Below are 22,544 nucleotides of genomic sequence, written 5' to 3'. Positions count from 1 at the left end.
GAAACCTTTATATGAATAAGGGAATTAGTGGTTATTTGGCTCTTATTGAGATTATAGCCATTTTGTACTATGAGTTTTACTTTAACATATTCTTTTGAGAGGAGACATGATTGAAAATAATTAGTAATATATGAGAATGAGGTTTATTTTCACCCAGTTTTGTGATTGAGAAATTCTAATTTTGGAAAAAAGTTTTGTGTGCATGTTTTTAGAAGTTATACTATGTGTCTAATGGGAAGTATAACTACCATATTGATTTTAAAATATATTAAAATCTAAGTCAAGGCCTGGCCGGTTGGCTCAGCGGTAGAGCGTCGGCCTAGCGTGCGGAGGACCCGGGTTCGATTCCCGGCCAGGGCACACAGGAGAAGCGCCCATTTGCTTCTCCACCCCTCCGCCACGCTTTCCCTCTCTGTCTCTCTCTTCCCCTCCCGCAGCCAAGGCTCCATTGGAGCAAAGATGGCCCGGGCGCTGGGGATGGCTCTGTGGCCTCTGCCCCAGGCGCTAGAGTGGCTCTGCTCGCAACATGGCGACGCCCAGGATGGGCAGAGCATCGCCCCCTGGTGGGCAGAGCGTCGCCCCTGGTGGGCGTGCCGGGTGGATCCCGGTCGGGCGCATGCGGGAGTCTGTCTGACTGTCTCTCCCTGTTTCCAGCTTCAGAAAAATGAAAAAAGAAAAAAAAAAGAAAAAAAAATCTAAGTCAAAATGTTATAACTTTAATTTCTTCAAAATATGTGATACTAAACATTCTCTATACCTTGAAGATACAGATTGCATTTGTTTTCAACTATTGTGTTTTTGAAACAGTATTAGAATTAACTGGTTAGGGAAGGGAGTAAAGAGGGACAAATATACGGTAATGGAAAATGATCTGACTTTGGGTGATGGGTACACAACATAATCAATAGTTCAAATGCTATAGAAATGTTTACTTTAAACCTATGTACTCTTATTGATCAAAGTCACCCTGTTAAATGTAATTTTCTAAATAAATAAATTATTTTCTAAATAAATTTTGTATTTAAAAAAATACAAAAACAAGAAGAATTAACTAGTTAGCCTCACTATGTTTAGTCAACATTTAAAAAACTAACTGAAGCATATTCAGTTAACATAATACTTTAAAGTGATACTAAAAGGTTCTTGAATTATAAATAAAAAATAAAATTTTAGGCTCCAGCCGGTTGGCTCAGTGATAGAGTGTCGGCCGGCGGTGGATGTCCTTGGTTCAGTTCCCGGTCAGGGCACACAGGGGACGCGACCATCTGCTTCTCCCCTCCACCCCTTTCTCTCTCTCTGTCTCTCTTCTCCCACAGCCATGGCTCAATTCATTCAAGCACATTGGTCTGGGCACTGAGGATGGCTCTGTGGAGCCTCCACCTAAGAGGCTAAAAATATCTCGGTTGTGAGCATGACCCCAGATGGGCAGAGCATTGGCCTCAGACAGGGTTGCCTGGTAGATCCCTGTCTGTCTCTCCCTCTCCCTCCTCTCACTTGGAAAAAGCAGAAAAAAAATTTTTTTAAATAATTTCATTTATCTCATTCTTTTATAATTTTTATTTTGTATGTTTGAAGTACCTATATATTATCAATATATGTGATTTTATAATATGTATTACTTAAATTTATGTTAATATATAATTATATACAATTATATATAAATCATATATATATAATTAGTCCAGTGAAACATGCATATAATTTATAAATGAAATCATATTGGTGTTAGGTGCTTAAAATCTTTGCCTGGCAGGAGTATTCAATCAAAAACAGTTGTTGGAGCCTGACCAGGTGGTGGCACAGTGGATAGAGCGTCGGACTGGGATGCAGAGGACCCAGGTTTGAGACCCCGAGGTCATCAGCTTGAGCGCGGGCTCATCTGGTTTGAGCAAAAAGCTCACCAGCTTGGATCCAAGGTCGCTGGCTCGAGCAAGGGGTCACTCAGTTTGCTGAAGGCCCGCGGTCAAGGCACATATAAGAAAGTAATCAATGAACAACTAAGGTGTCGCAACGCGCAACAAAAAACTAATGATTGATGCTTCTCATCAATCATTCCTGTCTGTCTATCCATCTCTGACTTTCTCTCTGTTAAAAAAGAAAAACAAAAAACAAACCAGTTGTTGGAGACTGTTGACTCCAAGAATGATGGAGAATACAGTGGAGTGATCAGGGCCATTGCTCTGCTTATTCCCCTTTTTACTGAGACCTTCATCAAGTCACCTGTTCTGTTCATAGTATGGCCATTTTACCTTTGTATGTATAGTGACTGAAATAGTATAGTGTGGTCTCACAGTGGGTAGAAATTGCTGAGTGTCATCATCCTCCTGATGGTCTCAGAAGAACGTTTATTTACAGGAGACTGAAAAACATTGGACCCCTGAGGGCTGCTCCAGGCATAGGTCCTATGGTTGGTAGTATATTTTTTAATAGCACATCTCTAAACAATCTAAAATTAGTATTATTATTATAGTAATAAACAGAACAAAAAGTAATTATCTTTTTGAATGGCACATTTTTTTTTTGCTATTCTGTGAATGAACCAAAGTTAGGCTTATATTCACTGTTTTGTTAAAATATTCCACTCTTTTCCATAACAGAGTCCAAATAAAAATATCAATCTTAAATTATTAATTGCTAACTTTTGTTACAGCATATAAATCAAATATAATGGATAGCTGTACAGTTGCTTGGGCTAACTTGATAGGAAAAAATGTATTTTCTACAAGATCATGATTATAACCTGTGCGTGAAAATCTACCTATTAAATGATGGTTTCTTCTATTAATTAAATTCAGCTTTGGATGCTTATTATTTGGGTACCAGTCTACACTGGTATATTGGGATAAGTTGAGATTTATAAAATATGTACTCATATTATTTGAAGTAATGATTTTTCACTACTTGCCAGATTTTCTAGAGGTTTCATCTTGTTCATCAGTTTTTTTTTCGTTTACTATAGAATTTATTGAACCGCAACACCATAGCCTAATGAGATTTTTAAAAGATCTCTGCCTGTAGAGATCATAGTCAAACATTAAATATTTAGGTATCAGATGCTTTGGTTAAAACAAAAGATACTTATTGTGCTACAAAATTTACAAAACAAGAAGGCAGATAAAACCTTTCTATTGGCTGCTTTCAAAATTGTTTGTTAGTATCTGGCCTCGCCATATCTGGCTTGGTTATTTGAGCTGTGAAGAAATTATACAGATGAAAACAAATCAGAGTAGACTGGCTACCTTTTTTCTTTCTTTTAGATTTTAGGCATAGCTTCCCTCTTCATTAAATTATTATTGTTATTATTTAAAATTTTTTACTTAAGTGAGAGGAGGAGAGATAGACAAACTCCAACATGCTCCCCAACATACACCCCAGCAATCCCCCTCTGGGGCCGATGATGCTCTGCCTATTTGGGGCCCATGTTCACAGTTGAGCTATTTTTAATGCCCGAGGCAGAGGCTCCCCACAGCTCTCCTTAGCACCTGGGGTCAACTCGTTCCAGGCAAGCCATGGCTGGCAGAGGAGAAGAGAGAGTGAGAGAAAGGGGAGGTGGAGAAGCAGATGGTCACTTCTCCTATGTGCCTTGGTCAGGAATCGAACCTGGGACTTTCACCCCAGGTTGAAACTCTTATCACTGAGCCATCCAGCCAGGATGTCCATTAAATTATTCTAATTAGAGTATCTAAACTTTTTATTATGCTTTTATTTAACAGCTCATTTTTTAAAAAAAAAATTCTGTTTAGAAAATTAAATTTAACAGGGTGACATTGATCAATAAGAGTATATAGGTTTCAGGTAAACATTTCTGTAGCATTTGAGCTGTTGATGATGTTGCATAATCATAACCAAAGTCAAATCGTTTTCGTCACCTTATATTTGTCCCTCTTTATACCCTTCCCTCCCCATGTCCCCCTCTCCCTAAAAGCTCATTACAGGTTATTGTTTTTCAAGTTTTCTTTATGATAAAACAAGTGTTTTATGTTTTCATTTCAGAATGTTCAGTAGTAACTTCTATTTTATAATGAAAATATTAAAGAACAGGAATGACACTAATATAGACAAATTATTTCAAATTCTTTATGCTGTAGGTTACCTATGAAGTAACATTCTGAATCACAACAGGATTTTCCCCTTTGCTTTACTGTCATTGTAGATTTTATGTTAGAATCATAAATGCGACCAGGACATTGGTTTTCAACCTAGCTAGCTATCTATATAGCAGAATGATTTGAAATCTTTTAAAAATATAATATAAACCCTGCCAGGTAGCTCAGTTGGTTAGCATGTCATCCCAGTATGCCAAGGCTGTGGGCTTGATCCCTGGTCATGGCACATAAAAGAATCAACCAATGAATGCATAACTAAGTAGAACAACAGATTAATGTTTTTCTTTTACCGTTTCTCTCTAACATCAATCAATAAATAAAAATTTTAAAGAAATAAAAAATACATAGAAAATGTGCTTTAAAAAATATATATATATATATAAGCCCCAGGCCCCAGGGATTTATTTTTTTTAAAGCCTCTAATGTGTTTTCTATATACAGGTGGAGTAGAGTTGGGGAATACATAGGTCTAGGAGAGCAAATGCTCAATTGCATAGGTCAGAAATACTGCACTTGCGTAGCGATAATCTCAGTGGTTGAGCTGGAAAGCCAGAAATAAGGCTCTGATCCTAGAAGTAGTAGTTACTAAAGGTTTTCACTTTATCCCCAAAAGAGAAGCCCTTGACATTGCTTTCCACATAATCCTAGCAATCCTACTTATGTGATTTCTCCAGCCCTAATAGATGAGCAGCGGCAAAATCACACTAGGAATCTGTTGGTAGAAGAGGTGGTAGCTGTCCCGTGTGGGAGGACAGCACAGACAGCTGCATTAGATCTTTGATGCAGTCACTGATGGACATATGAGCATGATTTCCTCCAGTCATTAGAGGTGGTAGATATGACCAATGTTCTCTCTCCAAATCACAAGATAGTTCTTGTGAAATATTTTGGAAAGATTTTTAAATTTTAAAAAAGTTGCTTAATGTAAAGAAGGAAGGAAAGATGCTATACCTGAAATGTTTATTCACTTCAGTAAAATGATAGTATATTCCCTAATAGCACCAGATAAATGAAGCATTAACAGACTTGTTAAAAAATGGAAAAAAAGCTACTGTGTCTGTGACTGGATATGGTTTTTCAATGCCAATACTAGAGATATCCATACATTTTAAAATCTTAAAATAGTTATTGTAACCTTTTCGTTTGCTATACGCTTTTTCAGTTCTGTTTTAATTTTTAATTTGTTTATGTTTTCTTCTACCCCACAGCATTCTCATGGTGTAGGGAGGCCTGTCTGGCTCCAGATTGCCGAGTCCGCTTACAGATTCACCCTGGGCTCAGTTGCTGGAGGTGAGTGATATGTCTGGGTGCTGTTTCAAGCTTGTGATCATGTAGTATTATCTCACTAGACCAGGACAGATCAGCAAAGGTGCGGTTCATTGTTCCCGTGGGTCACGGCCGCAGGGCTTTCTGAAGCATTTTTTTTTTTTACCTATGATCAGAGGACTTGTTATAGCATGGCCACAGCCTTTCGGCTCCAGTCTGTCTTTAGGACAAACCCCTGTGATAATGTGAGAGTCTCGACGCAGTGCTGCACTCACCTTAATTATACTGGTTATAGCCAGGACACAGCCATGGGGAGTGAACCTGTGTGTGCTGTTGCGGGTGAGGGCTGGTAGAAACTCAAGATTTGGGATACAAATCCCGGAACCTTACAAAATAAAATAACCTCTCAAAGTGATTCACTTTTGCTTTTCTGATTGTATTTTTTTCCCTCATCCCTTTTACTTGTTGAAGAATATCTGGACTTGTGGCTTATTTGCTAAGATGAACCTACCGTCCCCGCTCCTGGGGAAAATTTGAGACTTTTCTTTCTTTTTTTTTTTTTTCCTCCTTAAATCTCTACATAGAAGAAGTATAGAATTTGAAATCGCTTTGTTGAGTAAAACTTATCAGGAGTGATTAAAATACTTACAATTTTTTCAAAACAAGCCTGAACTGATGAAACCATTCTCTTTAGTCTCAGTTTCAGAAGTTGCGAAGCATGTTTTGGTTTATAACAGCTGAAAAATAGTAATACTCCAGTTTATGTTATAAACTTGTTCATTCCTAAGAAATCTAAGGCCTGACCTTTTCTTTTTGTTTTTTTAAAACCAAATTCTGTACATAGGGATAGGGTTATATTGAGATTGGGATTTGGTTGCAATAATATGGTTGTAGCTGAGATTAATTTACCAAGATGCTTTGGTAAACTAAATTTTCAAATTACAATCATCTGTGTATACATAGATAGTCATTTTAAGTACTAACTGGTATAATATTTAGGCATTTAATGGAAAATATAAAGAAATATGTTATTTTAAAAAATATATTATGTTTAATAATTTAATGTTATGGAAAATCGAGTGTTGATTATCTAATGTTGGCAACGACTTGAAAAATCCACTACAGTTGTTCTCCGAAGCAGCTGTATTTGTGGCTCCCGAGGCTGCAAGCTTGGCACCGTGCAGCTTTGTAGGGGAGGAGAAAAAAATAACAGTCTCTTTTGTTAGAAAAGATACTGTGTCTTATTGTCTAGTCCTTTGAGATGAGATTTGTTGTCCTTACAGATTCTCCATTTAATTGTGCTCTCTTTTAAGCCTACAAATTGTTTTATTTGTAGCTGTGGGAGCCACTGCAGTCTACCCTATAGATCTGGTGAAGACCCGCATGCAAAACCAGCGTGGCACTGGCTCGGTTGTGGGGGAGCTGATGTACAAAAACAGCTTTGACTGCTTTAAGAAAGTCTTGCGTTATGAAGGCTTCTTTGGACTCTACCGGGGTGAGTAAGCAAATCTCAGCCGCTGAAGTTAGTGATTCTTATCTCACCAGCAGCAGATTTTAAGTCACTCACATAAACCAGTGTGTAGCCTGCCCAGTCAGACTAGGGCCATTTGTCTCTTCTTATTTTATTGTTCATCTCCCTTTTTACATTCTTGTTGGCAACCAGCAATGTGAGTCTGCAAACAAGGTCTTTATTTCTTCTTCCCGCTATTTATATTTCTTGGAATTCAAGTCTTGTATTTGTCCTACCGTGGGTCTTTGGTCACTGTACTCTTACACACCAAGGCACATGTCTGCAGGTGTATACAGTGATGACAGCTAAAATAGCTTGTTTTCTCAAAGAATTAGAGAGGAGAAATACATCTCTTCTCTGTGAAATAGAAGCCAGGCCATTCTGAGGTAAATTTACCCTCTAGCCACTTGTTTCAACTGAAATATCAAATAGTTTTGATTCTTCCATGGAGACCATTCATAAGTCTTTTCCACTGACTCATCTGAAGTTTAACAAAAAAGAAAAGAACCTTTTGGCTCCAAGTCTCGTTCTTGCTCCTTTCCTCTTAGTTCAGAGGCACTGAGTGGAAGCAGAGAGATTTCCTTGCGGAGGAAATGTTACCAACAGCAAGGCTGAGCACAGTGTCGTTGGCCTAGCAGCACCAGTCCGGTGCAGAATTCTCCCCGCCCCCGTGGGCTCTGTAAGAACTTGTTCTTCTCAGAGAGGGAACGACTTTCATGTCCATGTTTTCACATTAGAATTTAGGGTTTCCTTTGGGAAGGAGATTAATATTTTAATCCCTTTGGGCGCCACTTGGAATTCTTTGAAAATACTCTCTCCATGCTTAAGTCCAGGGCATTTATGTAATTTACTGTACTTGTTTGTTTGCACACACAGTCTCATTAATCCCTAGCTCATTCTGAGCTCTGTTGAACTGTTTGGCTTAGAACCTCTTCCTTGGAAAGAAAGACTGGGCCTGAACACAGCTTTCTGCTCATGGATAGGACGAAGAACACCCCTGGGTAGCATTCTGTGTAGGTGTCTCGGTGAAAAATCCAGCTCTGATACACTTGCATGTGAAAGAGAGGGTCATGAGTACGTTCATTTGTTGGCATTGTGTGTAGAAGGAGAGAAGAGAGTGGTTCTGAAATCAAAGTGGGCTGAAATGCTACCCTGCTCCTGAGAATAAATGTATTTTGCTCAAATATTCAAAAGTCTAGCCTCTCTAATTTGAGAGGTACCACAAGTGTTCCATGGAAGGGTATGTGTGATCAGAATCCAGATCAGTGCATGTGAATGCTTGTTTTAAACTGTAAAAACCCTGTACACCTAGATTTTATTTAATAGACATCTGAGGGTTGAATGGTACGTAAGATTTTTTTTCTTTGACATTTCCAATCTTTTTTGGTTGAATAGTGACCTTTCTCCCTTCTCGGTATACTTATTAAGAGAATGTCCTATAGTAGAAGGAACCTAACTATATACTGAACAGTTTAGCTTTCTCAATGAGTGGGTGCTTACAGATTTCATTTGTGAGCGATTTCATGTTAATTAAATGGGTCAGATATAGTCAGTTGTATGAGGGAGGAGGTGGAGGGATTGTTAGCCTTATTCAGGATGTGAGCTGATAAAATCATTCCTTTAAATAAAAGACTCTTGTAGTAAGGAGAAGATTGTAGGAATTCTGTATGTGAGCACTATGATTATTGAGATTGTCCTATATTGCTTAGAACTGGTCCATTATTCTGTCAGATGACTGACAAAATTGTTGACAGAGTAGCCTAAATTTCTTTGCAGGCAACAATGAGAAAATTACATAAATCAGTACTTTATTAAAATTCCATGAGCCTTGTTGAGGCTAGTCGTAAAACAAATACACATGCTGACATAGTTTTATGGGAGCTGGACTAAAAGTAATAGGGCCTGATAATCGTGAGGGTTAGAAAGTTAAGACTGCCATCTGCTGATTTATTCTTTTAAATCAGTCTGCTTTCCATTAAACGTGTGTGCAGATTTGTGTTTGTCGTTGATAATTCAGTTTGACTGACAGTAGCCTGTATGTATGATTACTTGCTGGCTTTCAACTCATAGAAAATCACTCAGCAGTGTCCTCAAAGTAGGCTTAAGATCAGCAGTAAGCGTGTACACACATACATAACTACTCCTTGGCTGGGTGATTTAAAGGATATAAAATGTTTATTGTTAGCATCTTTAAAAAACGTATGCAAAAAATGTATGCTAACAATTTGGGTAATCTGTGTGCTTTAGAAAGCTGAGCCCTATGAATATCTACAGATGTTGAATTGTTTATGTAGTTTTTTCCTTTCCAGTTTGCAGCCAGCCTGGAAATTTAACTTCCTAAGAATAATAATTTCCTTTGTTTTAGGAGGATTCTTTTGAAATGTCTTGACTTTGACATATTAGTAAATAAGAATACAATAGGCATGTGTTTCTGCTTATGGAAGATATCCATTAAATGATACATAAAACTGTGTTTTTCTGTTCCATTTTGGCTTCCTTTTAAATAAATGAGTACTGAATTCTGGGCTTCTCTAAAGAGAAAATTATGAGAGTTGGTATTCTGTAATGACCAAGCCACTGTATGCTATTCCATAGGTAGCATCATTTGTGGCAAAATCTGGATCTGTTTAACAGCATACTGTGCAGAGCTTTTCCGAGCACACAGCACTGGCTTTTTCTCACAGGTCTGTGTATGTTTGTATACTGTTGGTCGTAGAGGAAGGGAATGTGGTTCCATTGTTAGTGGCAGCGGTCCAGGTATAAAGAAGATCCATGGGCTTCATCCCTTCCTCACGCACCTTTTGGGAGGTTAGATAACTAGGCTTTAAAGGAAGCATGCTTAAGAGAAGGATTTACAGCCTCAAGGAAGCATAACATTACATTTGACATAAATAATTATTACATACATACACAGAGTTTTTTAGGATAATCCATCTTTCCCATTTCAATAATGGGAAATGGGTATATAACGTGGGGGAAATGATTTCTTGTCAGGCTTGTTTATTCACATCCAGCTCATCTCTATTGCTAACACTTCTCTCCATTTACCCAGGTCTGATACCACAGCTTATAGGGGTTGCTCCAGAAAAGGCCATTAAATTGACTGTAAGTTTTTTTTCTCATTAAATTTACGTTGTTTGTTTAGATTACCATTAAGCCGAAATTTAAACTGATGCTTCTGAGGCTGATACACTGTCAAGGCATTTGTAAAATTTTAAATTTACGTGTCGACATTTGATAATTTTTAATTCTATCACGAGACAAATATTTTGCTGATTTGAAAACAAATAGCATGTTAGTAGAAGAAATTCTGGTTAACTGATGTTAATTCTGATTAACTGATGTTCTCTTTTAATTAGGTTAATGATTTTGTTCGGGACAAATTCACCAGAAGAGATGGGTCCATTCCACTTTTTGCAGAAGTCCTTGCTGGAGGTTGTGTACGTATTAATATTGGGCGTTTCCCATGGAAAATATGTTCCTTTATCTTTCTTTTTTTTTTTTACATTTTTTTTAGAAGATTTTTATTTACTCATTATAGAGAGGCGGGAGAGAGAGAGAGAGAGACAGAGAAGGGGGAGGAGCAAGAAGCATCAACTCCCATATGTGCCTTGACCAGGCAAGCCCAGGGTTTTTTGAACCGGCAACCTCAGCATTTCCAGGTTGACGCTTTATCCACTGCACTCCTTTATCTTTCTTGCACATTGGATATAATATCTGAATGACATTCCCTTTGAATTCAAGGGATTCTAAGCAGATTTTCTCAGTGATTGTATGGAATGACTTAAATTTCATTGCATATTCTAACTGGTGTTGAATGTAGAAAATGGGTAGTGTTTTTGTCAGCTCAGTCTCTTAGAAGCTCCTGAAGCATTACCTTCTACACTTTTTAAAGTTCTAATTCTGATTCTTCTTAAATATCACAGTAAATAGCAGTAGTGGATAGAGTTACCATATATATATATATTGATTGTACATTAAAATAAGTGTGAGGTGACAGATGAATTAGGCTATTATATTTTAGCTGTAGGACTAAAGTAAGGCACTGTGGTCTAATTATAATTTTCCTTCTTTAGGGACCAGAGGATATAGCAAACAACCATAAGTATATTGAGGCTGTTGACAACTCTGAATGCAGAGGTTCAGATTGGATTAGAGCACAGATGTTTTTATCTTTAAAGTGTGAGCATGACATTGGATTTAGACTAATTTTCAAGTCTTAAGTTTGCAGCTAAACTAATTTTATTTGTTATTCATTTCACATTTGGTAATATGTGATTTGTTTAAGACTTACTTAGTCCATTTTGTCTCTGAAACCCCTGATAACTTTCAGTTGAATTGGCTGAAAGTCTTGGCTAAACCCTCCTCAGTTGCTTGTGGAGCCTGAGGTGATGATGTTGCTGACCTTTGTAGCTTTTAATTCAGAGAAGATGCCCTGAGGGTCAGAGAGAGGCTGCTCTGGATTCTCCTTGATGAGATTTGTCAGCTTGGCACATACCTGGGTCCTTACCTGTCTGCACCCGAAGTTCTTGTGAAAGGGTGTCATGGAGAGAGAGAGAGAGAGAGAGAGAAAGAAAGAGTGTGTGTGTGTTTGCGTGTGCGTGCGCGCTTGCTTGCGCGTGTGTGTCCAAGTGCCTTCTTAGAAATAAAACTCACCTCTTTGGCTGACTTTCTTTTTCATGAAGGACAGATGAGAGACATAGAATAAGCTAAAAGTGAAGTTTCTTTTTTTCTTTACCCCAATTAAATGCAGTAATTGTTTCTCTTTGAATGATGGACACTTTACAAATCGTAAATATTCTTTTTCTCAGTGGTTTTAGTTTCAACTTGGTTGAGAAGTTTCCTAACTCAGTTTTGCCACAGCACTTGCATACATTTGCCAGAAATCTCCTAAATCATTCTCTCTCCTATGTAGGTAATTATTTGTTTCCATTTGTAATATCCAGAGGTTTTTGCCCATGAAATTGACCTGTTCCCATGTCTGACATGTGACCGAAGTAGTTAAACCATAATCAGGTATTTGGTTCTTTTGGTGTCCTCGGTATGGGCCCCGTTTCTAGAACTGAACTTTGGGAATTTCTGTTGAAGTCCTGTGTGCCTTGAGGGTTATGCTGACACTCTAATCTCTTCCTTAATCAGACTTATTTCTGGACTCTTTGATGGATTATCCAGCCAGAAGTTGGCAGTGTGAAAAATAGTCATGTTGGGCTCTAGGCTGAATGATGAGGTTGTCTGCAATTCTTCACTTTGGATGTTTCTGCTTTTCTCTTCTCTTCCCTTTCCCTTCTATATCTCTTTGTTTGGGGAGGAAAGAAAATGTGCCCACCCCCAAAAAAGAGTGCAATTGTTGAGTATCTACTGATGAATTCAACCACACTGCAAATGACTGTTAAAGATAATCTACTTCTTCCAAAAATTTATGCATTTTGACAGGAAGTAAAGTCTTAAACAAAAAGGATGACTCTCCATATGTACAATATCAAACACTGTGGAGTATAGGAATATTCTTTTTACTGAATGAAACCTGGTAAACCACCACCAGATAAACACTGGCAAGAGTGGCTGCCCATGAGCCCGGTCATGAGACCCCTCACCATTCTGGGTGTCATAGTGTCCCTGTGACTGTGTGATGTTCTCAGGTGAGAAGAGTGCTGCTGCTCTTTCAAAAGTCATCAATTCTTTTTTTTTTTTACAGAGACAGAGTCAGAGAGAAGGATAGACAGGGACAGACAGACAAGAATGGAGAGATGAGAAGCATCTTTAATTTTTCGTTGTGCATTGCGACACCTTAGTTGTTCATTGATTGCTTTCTCATATGTGCCTTGACCGCAGGCCTTCAGCAGACCGAGTGACCCCTTGCTTGAGCCAGTGACCTTGGGCTCAAGCTGGTGAGCTTTTGCTCAAACCAGATGAGCCCATGCTCAAGCTAGCGACCTCGGGGTCTCAAACCTGGGTCCTCGGCATCCCAGTCCGACGCTCTATCCACTGTGCCACTGCCTGGTCAGGCAAAAAGTCATCAATTCTTAAAGATGTACTTAATGTGAACCTAATTTGGAAGAAATTGCTCAAACTGAGCAGTCTGTATTGTCTTTATACATTTTTCTCCAGCAGAAAGACTAGCTAGGACCTGGGCCTTTAGTACCATATGCATAAGAGGGAAATTATACATCCCATGAAAATGACGGTGCTGCCCTTTACGAGAAATGGCATGCATTGACTATCATGAAGTGACCAGGAAATAAAAATACTCAGTCCTTAGATATTATGTGTCTTTTGTTGTTTGTTTTATGATGTTTTCTAATGTAGGTGATATTTGATATGTGCAAAAGAGTGTATAGATATAAAGAGTAATAATAAAAATGAGCATCCATGAAACTCTCACTCAACTAAAATATTACTACTATCACTGACACTGGTTTTTGCTTTTAATGTAGTTCTAATTTGCTAGGTTGCTAGTGAGCAGTAGAGAATTTTTCTACTGGGCTGAGCATTTCATAGGCATTGTCTCATTATTATTCCCAACTAGAGTTGAAAAAAAATAAAACCTCAGTTGAGATCCAGCACTTAGTAAATGGCAAAGCTGAGATTCAAACCACTTTTTTTCCAAGTTCATATTCATATTTGGTGTGTTTCCATTCATTCATTCTTTCATGTGTTCATCTTCATCCAACAAGCTGACAAGGCTGAGAAGAATTTAAAGTTTCTCCCTGTGCAGGGAACCCGACTTAGAATGTGTTTATAGCTCATGGGAAAAGGGTAGTTCCTGACCATTATCATCAGATAAAAGTTAATTTTGTTAACCTTAAATCTAATCGTATTCTCCTGTGGTAATTTGAAAGTAAACTTTCTTATTGTGATTTGCTCATTTCTCCATATCACCAAAGAAAATATAAGCTTATGATTGTAGTTCATCATCATAACTATCATTTCCAGAGCATCTTGTGCTGGACTGAACACTTCATAGGCATTATCTCATTATCATTCCCAGCTAGAGTTGAGGAAACTGAAAGCTCAGTGAAATCCTGCACTTACTAACGGGAAAAATTGAGATTCCTCTCCAAATCCATATTTTTTCATACTTGGTATATGTTTCTATTTTATTTATTCTTTATTCATTCTATCAATCTTTTTTTGTGTGTGACAGAGACAGACAGATAGGGACAGACAGACAGGAAGGGAGAGAGATGAGAAGCATCAATTCTTCATTGCGGCTCCTTAGTTGTTCATTGATTGCTTTCTCATATGTCCCTTGACCAGGGAGGCTACAGCAGACCGAGGGACCCTTTGCTCAAGCCAGCGACCTTGGGCTCAAGCTGGTGAGCCCATGCACAAACCGGATGAGCTCACACTCAAGCTGGTGACCTCGGGGTTTCGAACCTGGGTCCTCCATGTCCCAGTCTGATGCTCTATCCACTGCACCACCGTCTGGTTAGGCCATTTTATCAATTACTGAATGCTTTCTGTGTTTCAGGAAAATTTAAAAAGAAAAGTTTTATTGAGGTAAAATTTACATACCCTACAGTTCCCTCCATTTAAAGTGTATAATTCAGCATTTTTAATATATTCACAGAACTATGCAACTATCACCACAATTTTAGAACATTTTTATCACCCCCAAAAAGAAACCTGGTACTCTTTAGCTATAGCCATCTGATCTTCTCTCCTGACCTCCCAGCCTAGCCTTAGGCAACTACTAAAAACTTTCTCTGTGGACTCGCCAGTTTTGGATCTTGCATATAAAAACAGTCACACAGTATGTGGCCTATTGTGCTGGCTTCTTCCACTCAGCATGTGCTCAAGGTTCATCCATGTTTTAGTATGTACAAATACTTCAGACCTTTTTATTGCTGAATAATATTCCATTATATAGATATACCATATTTTGTTTATTCAAAAGTTGAATGTTTGGGTTTTCACTTTTTGGATATTAGAAATAATGTTCCTATGAATGTTTATGTAAAAAGTTTTGTATGGACACATGTCTTATCTCTCTTGGGTATATACCCAGAAGTAGAATTGGTGGGTCATATGGTAACTCCAGTAAGTATTTTGAGGAACTGCTGGACTGTTTTGTTTTTTTTAAATACATGCTTTAAAAAAATTTTTTAGACTTTATTTTAAAGAGAGAGAGAGAAAAGGGGGGAGGAAAAGGAAACACCAACTTCTGTATATGCTTTAACCAGGCAAGCCTGGGGTTTCAAACTAGCGACCTCAGTGTTCCAGGTCGACGTTTTACCCACTGTGACCCACAGGTCAGGCCAGGCTGTTTTTCAAAGTGGATGTGCCATTTTATATCCCTGTGAGCGATGTATGCGGGTCCTGGTTTTTTGCCAATACTTGTTATTATCTGCCTTTTCTTTATAGTCATCACAGTGGGTGTGAAGTGGTCTTATTTTGATACAATGACTTGACAGAGTTGAACATCTTTTCATGAATATGGCATTTATCTGCATATGTCTATTTTCTTTGGAGAAATGTGTACAGAATCTTTGCCCATTTTTTAGTGAGTTTGTCCTTTATTATTGAGTTATAAAATTTCATTATATATTTAGAGTTCCAATCAGATGTGTTATTTGCAAATGCTTTATACTTTCTGTTCTTTGAAGAATTGGACTTTGATTTTAATGAAGTTCAATTTATCTATATATATGTTTTTATTTTATTTGAGCTTTTGGTGTTATATCCTGGAATGAAATCAATCATTGCCTAATCAAAGGTCATGAAGATTTATACCTCTGTTTTCTTCTAAAGAGTTATAATTTTAACTTTTATATTTAGGCCTTTGATTTTTTTATACCATTTCTTTTTCTTAAATTTATTTTATTGATTTTAGAGAAAAGAAGGGAGAGAGAGAGAGAGAGACAGAAACATCAGTCTGTTTCTGTATGTGCCCTGACGGGATTGAACCGGCAACCTTTGTGCTTTGAGAGGATGCTCTAATCAACCAAGCTATTCAGCCAGGGCTTTTGTACCGTTTTTGTTTGTTTGTTTGTGTTTGAGAGGGAAAGACAGGTGGACAGATAGGAAGGGAGAGATATGAGAAGCATCAACTCATAGTTGTGACACCTTAGTTATTCGTTGATTGCTTTCTCATGTGTGCCTTGACTGGGGGACTACAGCCGAGCCAGTGACCCCTTGCTCAAGCCAGCAACTATGGGGTCATGTCTATGATCCCATGTTCAAGCCAGTGATCTCAGGCTTTGAAACCTGGGTCCTCAGCATCCCAGGCTGATGCTCTATCTTCTGCACCACCACCTGGTCAGGTGTTTGTACCCTTTTTTATTTTTTTGTATTTCTCTGAAGTTAGAAGTAGGGAGACAGTCAGACAGACTCCTTCCTGCATGTGTCTGACTGGGATCCACCCAGCATACCCACCAGGGGTTGATGCTCTGCCCATCTACGGTGTTGCTCTGCTGTGGCTGGTACCATTCTAGCATCTGAGGCAGAGGCCATGGAGCTGTCCTCAGCGCCTGGGCCAACTTTGCTCCAGTGGAGCCTTGGCTGCAGGAAGGGAAGAGAGAGACAGAGGGGAAGGAGAGGGGGAGGGGTGGAGAAGCAGATGGACGCTTCTCCTGTGTGCCCTGGCCAGGAATCGAACCTGGGACTTCCACACGCCAGGCCGACAGTCTATCGCTGAGGCAACTGGCCAGGACTGTTGTAGCATTTTTTAACCTTAATTTTTTAGGGTCTTCTACCTTGACTTGAGATATTACCAAATGACAGTTTTACTTTTTATTGTCAAGATTTTGGTATGTTTTCTTCTAATGTTTTTATATACATGCTTGCTGTTCATGGGTATGTGCACATGCATGAACACACACACACACATTTCTTTTAAAACCAGATGGAAGTTTTGTTCACTCTGAGTTCTGATTGCAAATGAAAGAAGTTCTTGGTTTCTGAGGGCAGCAGGGGATCAGCAGCATTTCCCACGTTAGAAATACAATATAACCTTTGGGAATAGAAGTATAAACAGTGTACATTTTCAAATTTTGAATCTTCACTGTGAATATTAAACTCTTATTTTATAGCTAGAGCAAAACCTTCCCAAGAAAGACTTACTAGTTCAGAATTTATCATAATTTAGATATGATAATAAGATTTTTTTGTTGTAATATCTATAAATTGCATTCAGGTTTAATAATTGCTTGGCCTTTCTCTAGCTGGGAATGGGGTAAGAGTGTACGTGTACGTGTGCAGTTAGTAGATATTTGTTATGGATGTTGTATGTTTAGCGTGTATTTTTTTTATTGTATATTCAGATAATTTTTTCTCATAGGTAAGCCATTCTTATCAAGCTTTTTTTATTAAGTGAGAGGAGGGAAGATAGACTCCTGCATGCTCCCTAACCAGGATCCACCCAGCAGCACTGTCTGGGGCTGATGCTCAAATCAACCGAGCTATCCTCAGCATCTGCGGCCAACACTTGAAACAGTTGAGTCACTGGCTGCAAGAGCGGAAGAGAAAGAGAAGGGGGAGAGAAACAGATGATCATTTTTCAGTGTGTCCTGCCCGGGATCATTTTTCAGTGTGTCCTGGCCCGGGAACCAACCCAGGACATCCACATGCTGGGCCGATGCTCTATCCACTGAGTCAACCCGCCAGGGCCCTCTTTTTCTTTTACAATTTTATTTTTACTTTTGGAGGCTGGGGAAAGAGAGAGAGAGAGAGAGGGAAAGAGAAGCATCAACTAACTGTTCCACTTAGTTGTGCAGCCACTCATAGATGCCCTGACCAGGTTCCCAGCTACCTTGGCACCTTGTGAGGATGCTCTATCTACTGCACCACTGGTCAGAGCTGTTTTTAGTTTTCTATATATCTATTCATTTCATTTTATTATTTCATTTTATTTTGGTGAGAGGAGGGGAGGCAGAGAGACAGACTCCTGCATATGCCCGACTGGGATCCACCTGGCATGTCCACTAGGGGGCAGTGCTCTGCCCATCTGGGGCAATTGCTGTGTTTGCTCAGCAGCCAAGCCATTTTTTCTTTTTTCCTTTTTGTATTTTTCTGAAGTGAGAAGTGAAGAGGCAGGCCCTGGCCGGTTGGCTCAGTGGTAGAGCATCAGCCTGGCGTTCAGGAGTCCCAGGTTCGATTCCCAGCCAGGGCACACAGGAGAAGTGCCCATCTGCTTCTCCACGCTTCCCCCTCTCCTTCTTCTCTCTCTCTTCCCCTCCCACAACCAAGGCTCCATTGGAGCAAAGTTGGCCCGGGTGCTGAGGATAGCTCTGTGGCCTCTGCCTCAGGCGCTAGAATGGTTCTGGTTGCAGCAGAGCGATGCCCCAGATGGGCAGAGCATCGCCCCCTGGTGGGCATGCCGGGTGGATCCCGGTCGGGCGCATGCGGGAGTCTGTCTGACTGCCTCCCTGTTTCCAACTTCAGAAAAATACAAAAAAAAAAAAAAAAGTGAGGCAGAGAGACTCCTGCATGCACCGGACTGGGATCTATCTGGCAAGCCCACCAGGGGGCGATGCTCTGCCCATCTGGGGTGTTGCTCCATTACAACTGGAGCCATTCTAGTGCCTGAGGCAGAGGCCATGGAGCCATCCTCAGCGCCTGGGCCAACTTTACTCCAATGGAGCCTTGGCTGCGGAAGGAGAAGACAGAGATAGTAAGGGGGATGGGAAGGGTAGAGAAGCAGATGGGCGCTTCTCCTGTGTGCCCTGGCCAGAAATTGAACCCGGGACTTCTATACGCTGAGCCAACACTCTACAACTATGCCAACTGGCCCCATTTTTTTTTTTTTTTTTTTTTAGCGTCTGAGACGGATGCCATGGAGCTAACCTCTGCACCCAAAGCCAACTTGCTCAAACTAATTGAGCCATGGCTGTGGTAGGGGAAGAGGGAGAAGGGAGAAGGGAGAGGGAAAAGGGTGGAGAAGCAGATGGTTGCTTCTTCTATATGCCCTGACTGGGAATCAAACCTGGGACATCCACACACCAGGCTGACGTTTTACCACTATGCAAACCAACCAGGGCCTTAGTTTTCTATTAGAAACTCTCTCTCTCTATATATAAATACATACATATATAATAACATATAATTACATGTCCATATCACACATAAATATAATTGAGTTGTTTAATTATGATATCTGTTGTGGACATTAATAATACTTTAATGTCAGCTTAGAATTTTTAAAGTACTTTAAAAAGCACTGTGTCACTGCTATGCAAGAGGTAGATGAAGAACAGCAGCTCAGAAAGGCTAATTTTCTCACCTCCGTCACACAATTAAAATATCCTGCAGGTTTCATATGAGCCCAAATATTTTGATTTTAAGACCAATTCCTTTTATTCTATAATGTTCTCTTGAAGAATCAAATCAGGGCCTTCTCCATGTACTAAAATAAATCTAGATGAGCCCATTCAACTTTGTAGCAGCTTTTCTTTTTTTCCTTTTCATTATATGGGTATATATAAAATAAAAATTTAACATACCTAAATATATATACATGTATGTTAATTTACTTAGGTATAATTAACATACCAAAAACGAACAGATTTAGATATCAGTCAGTTCAATGAGTTTTAACAATTGTGTATACCTATGAAATCACTACCCAAGATAAGATATAGAACATTTCACCCCAGAAGTAACCACTGCCCTGATTCCTGTCACCATAAATGTAATCGTACAAAATGCATTCTTTCATTGTTGACATATTTTGCTTAATGTTTTCAAGAGTCATATGCTTTCACTTTTCTTGGGTGAATATATAAAAGCAGAATAGGATGATGTATTTTTAATTTGAAACATACTGACAGTTGGTTCTTGAAAGTGAATGGACCATTTTATGGTCTCATCAGTAGCATAAGAGTATTCAATTATTACACATCTCCACCATTCATATTCTTAGTCTTTTTTATTTTAGTCATTCTGATTGGTGTGGAATGATATCTTATTGTGGTTTAATTTGCATTTCCCTGGAACCTAAAGATATTGAACATCCTATCGTGATTATTGGCTATTCATATCTTTTTTGTGTCTGAAATATCTGTTCAAGTATTCTGCCTATGTTTCAATAGCTTATTCATATTTTCTTATTATTGCCTTGTAGGAATTCTTTAATACATCATGGAGACAGTACTTTGTGAAATATATGTGTTATGAATATGTTTTCCAGTCTGTGACTTGTCTTTTAATTATCTTAAGCAGCAGGAAAAAATGTAGAAAAAAAATCTTTTCAAGTCTGTAGAGCAGAAAATTTAAAAGTCTAAATGGACTGACCTGTATATATTTTCTAAACATCTCTCTGGTATATGTTTTTATGCTGTTAATTCTAACAAAAGCACTTACCTGACTGATCACATTACCTCTTTTAGAGAATGTACACTTCTGAATGAATGGAAGTCATAAAACTCAAAATGTACTTACTGCTCAGTGCAGGGCTAATATAAATCCATCATGTTGCAGGTGTTTCTGTAGCCCTGTGTGAACTTAGCTTCCTGAAAAACACACCCCTTCCCTTGGTATCTTGCTTTCAATCTGCACAGTGCTCCCACATTATTTAGTGCCCAAGAGCTCAGTTAGGTAGATAGAGCAGTTGTTGGGATCTCTATTGTTGTATTAGGAAACCAGGGAATGGAAAGATTATGATTATCCAAGGTTACAAAGTTAATGACAATATAGGTCAACAGCCTTCCAATCTAGAATGTTTTCACCATGTCTCTCATGCTTTCTCCCTTCAGCCTATGTGTGCCTTGCACATACACACACACCCATGTTAAGTGCCACAAAACATCCACTTGTTAGTTTAATCCTGGGAGCCAAGATCTATAGCTAGGCAGCTCCCTATGCTGTGTCTTCCTCAGCAAACTGAACTTGCACATATCTGAAGAGCTGTCTGGAAATAGTTTCTTCAGTTCCCTTCCCCAGGGATTGATTTGGTCCCAACTACATGCCTGAATACTTATATGAACACACAAACATATGCACACAAGTTGAAAGTTCATATAAAGTTATGATGAAGTGGCTTATGATAGGTAGCTAGGAATGTTGACTCTTCCTTTACCCCACTTAGGGGGATGTGTAGTTTTATCTGTTCATACCCTAACACCCTGGCATGTATCATCACTCAGCAATGAACAAATTGCTGCTTATTCCTCTTAAACTGTCATTATCCCAGATTGTTTTAGAATGAACCATAGCATTTCCCATTGTTATATGAAAGTCTAAGAGTGTTTATCATTGATGGTGTGTGATACAGCCACTGTCCCTGTTCCTCTGGAGGCAGTCCTTGTGACAACTAATTCTGTGACTCGCATTAGTTTTCTGGTTATTTTAAATGCACATATTTTGTACACCTGTTCAAGGAGCTGGTGTGGCTTTAAGTTGAAGGTAGAGTTTCATCAGAATGTAAGGCAAGATTTTGTAATAAATTGTTGGGATTGGATATTTTGTAGTTGGAGGAAAATAGTTGCAAACTATAGGAGACAATAGATCAAAGAAGGAAATAAACCAGGAACTTGGCACAGGCAGGGTTCACAGAGCCCCCGGGACAGGATTGTGAGAGCAGGTTGGACAAGCCTAATCCTGTGTGGCCTCAGGCACATAGAGGCGTGGTGACATAGCAATATTACATTCTTTTTCTTCTAACTTTCGCTGTCAGCTTTAGTTGGTTTATTTTCTCATTAAAAAAATGTAACACAAGATTAAATGGAAGTTTTTACATTCCATTTCTGTTGTATATAGGTAACCCTCATTCCAAATGAGATTTGGTCCCTTTACTGTGCCATTTGTATTTCAGTTCTGAACAACAAAATGACAACTTAATACTGAAAAAAGCATTTACGTCAGTTTTAACATGAATACTTGCCTCTCCTAAAAAATATAAGCAGCAATTTGAAGAGGGAAATAAATTTAGCAATTAGAGTTAAAAGTTAATTTTGGTGAGCTGGTGAGTAAAAAAATTCACCAGAGGTATTGTGTAGAATGGTATGTTATCTAAATCAGCATCAGTACCGGAAGCATCAAGATGTCAAAGCAGACAATCGTCACTTAAGACTCTAGCTGTGTTAATTTGAGATTTTATTTATCTTGGTATCTGTTATTTCAGATCCCTAGCTATCTTTGGTTTAGACATTTTTTACACTTTTTTTAAAAAAGATTTTTTTTTTTTTTTTTTTAACAGGGACAGAGAGAGAGTCAGAGAGAGGGATAGATAGGGACAGACAGGAACGGAGAGAGATGAGAAGCATCAATTATCAGTTTTTCGTTGTGACACCTTAGTTGTTCATTGATTGCTTTCTCATATGTGCCTTGACCGCGGGTCTTCAGCAGACCGAGTAACCCCTTGCTCAAGCCAGCGACCTTGGGTCCAAGCTGGTGAGCCTTTTGCTCAAGCCAGATGAGCCCGCGCTCAAGCTGGTGACCTTGGGGTCTCGAACCTGAGTCCTTCCACATCCCAGTCCGACGCTCTATCCACTGCGCCACTGCCTGGTCAGGCTAAAAAGATTTTTTTTTTATTGATTTTAGAGAGAGAAAAATGGTGGGGGAGGAGTGGGAAACATCATCTCGTAGTTGTTTCTTATATTTGTCTTGATGGGGCAAGCCCGGGACTTCGAACCGGTGACCTCAGCACTCCAGGTGGATGCCTTTATCCACTGTGTCCACCACAGGTCAAGCTGGTTAGTTATGTTTGTTGTTGTTTTTTCTACAGA

At 39.0% G+C, this 22,544-nt stretch overlaps 1 protein-coding gene across 3 annotated transcripts in view; it reads left to right on the top strand.

Moving 5' to 3' along the window:
* Positions 1–22,544, top strand: part of SLC25A12 (solute carrier family 25 member 12) — a 209,209-nt gene that overhangs the window by 171,638 nt on the left and 15,027 nt on the right. For all 3 annotated transcript variants that reach the window (XM_066346580.1, XM_066346581.1, XM_066346582.1), the window contains exons 10-13: positions 5,315–5,396; positions 6,709–6,867; positions 9,935–9,987; positions 10,242–10,322. In XM_066346580.1, the coding sequence (XP_066202677.1) occupies positions 5,315–5,396; positions 6,709–6,867; positions 9,935–9,987; positions 10,242–10,322 (375 nt within the window). The remainder of the gene's footprint in view (positions 1–5,314; positions 5,397–6,708; positions 6,868–9,934; positions 9,988–10,241; positions 10,323–22,544) is intronic.

The sequence above is a fragment of the Saccopteryx leptura genome, chromosome 7 (assembly GCF_036850995.1).
Source record: "Saccopteryx leptura isolate mSacLep1 chromosome 7, mSacLep1_pri_phased_curated, whole genome shotgun sequence".
Classification (NCBI taxonomy): Eukaryota; Metazoa; Chordata; class Mammalia; order Chiroptera; family Emballonuridae; genus Saccopteryx; species Saccopteryx leptura.
This window is presented reverse-complemented; position numbering and strand designations above follow the sequence as displayed.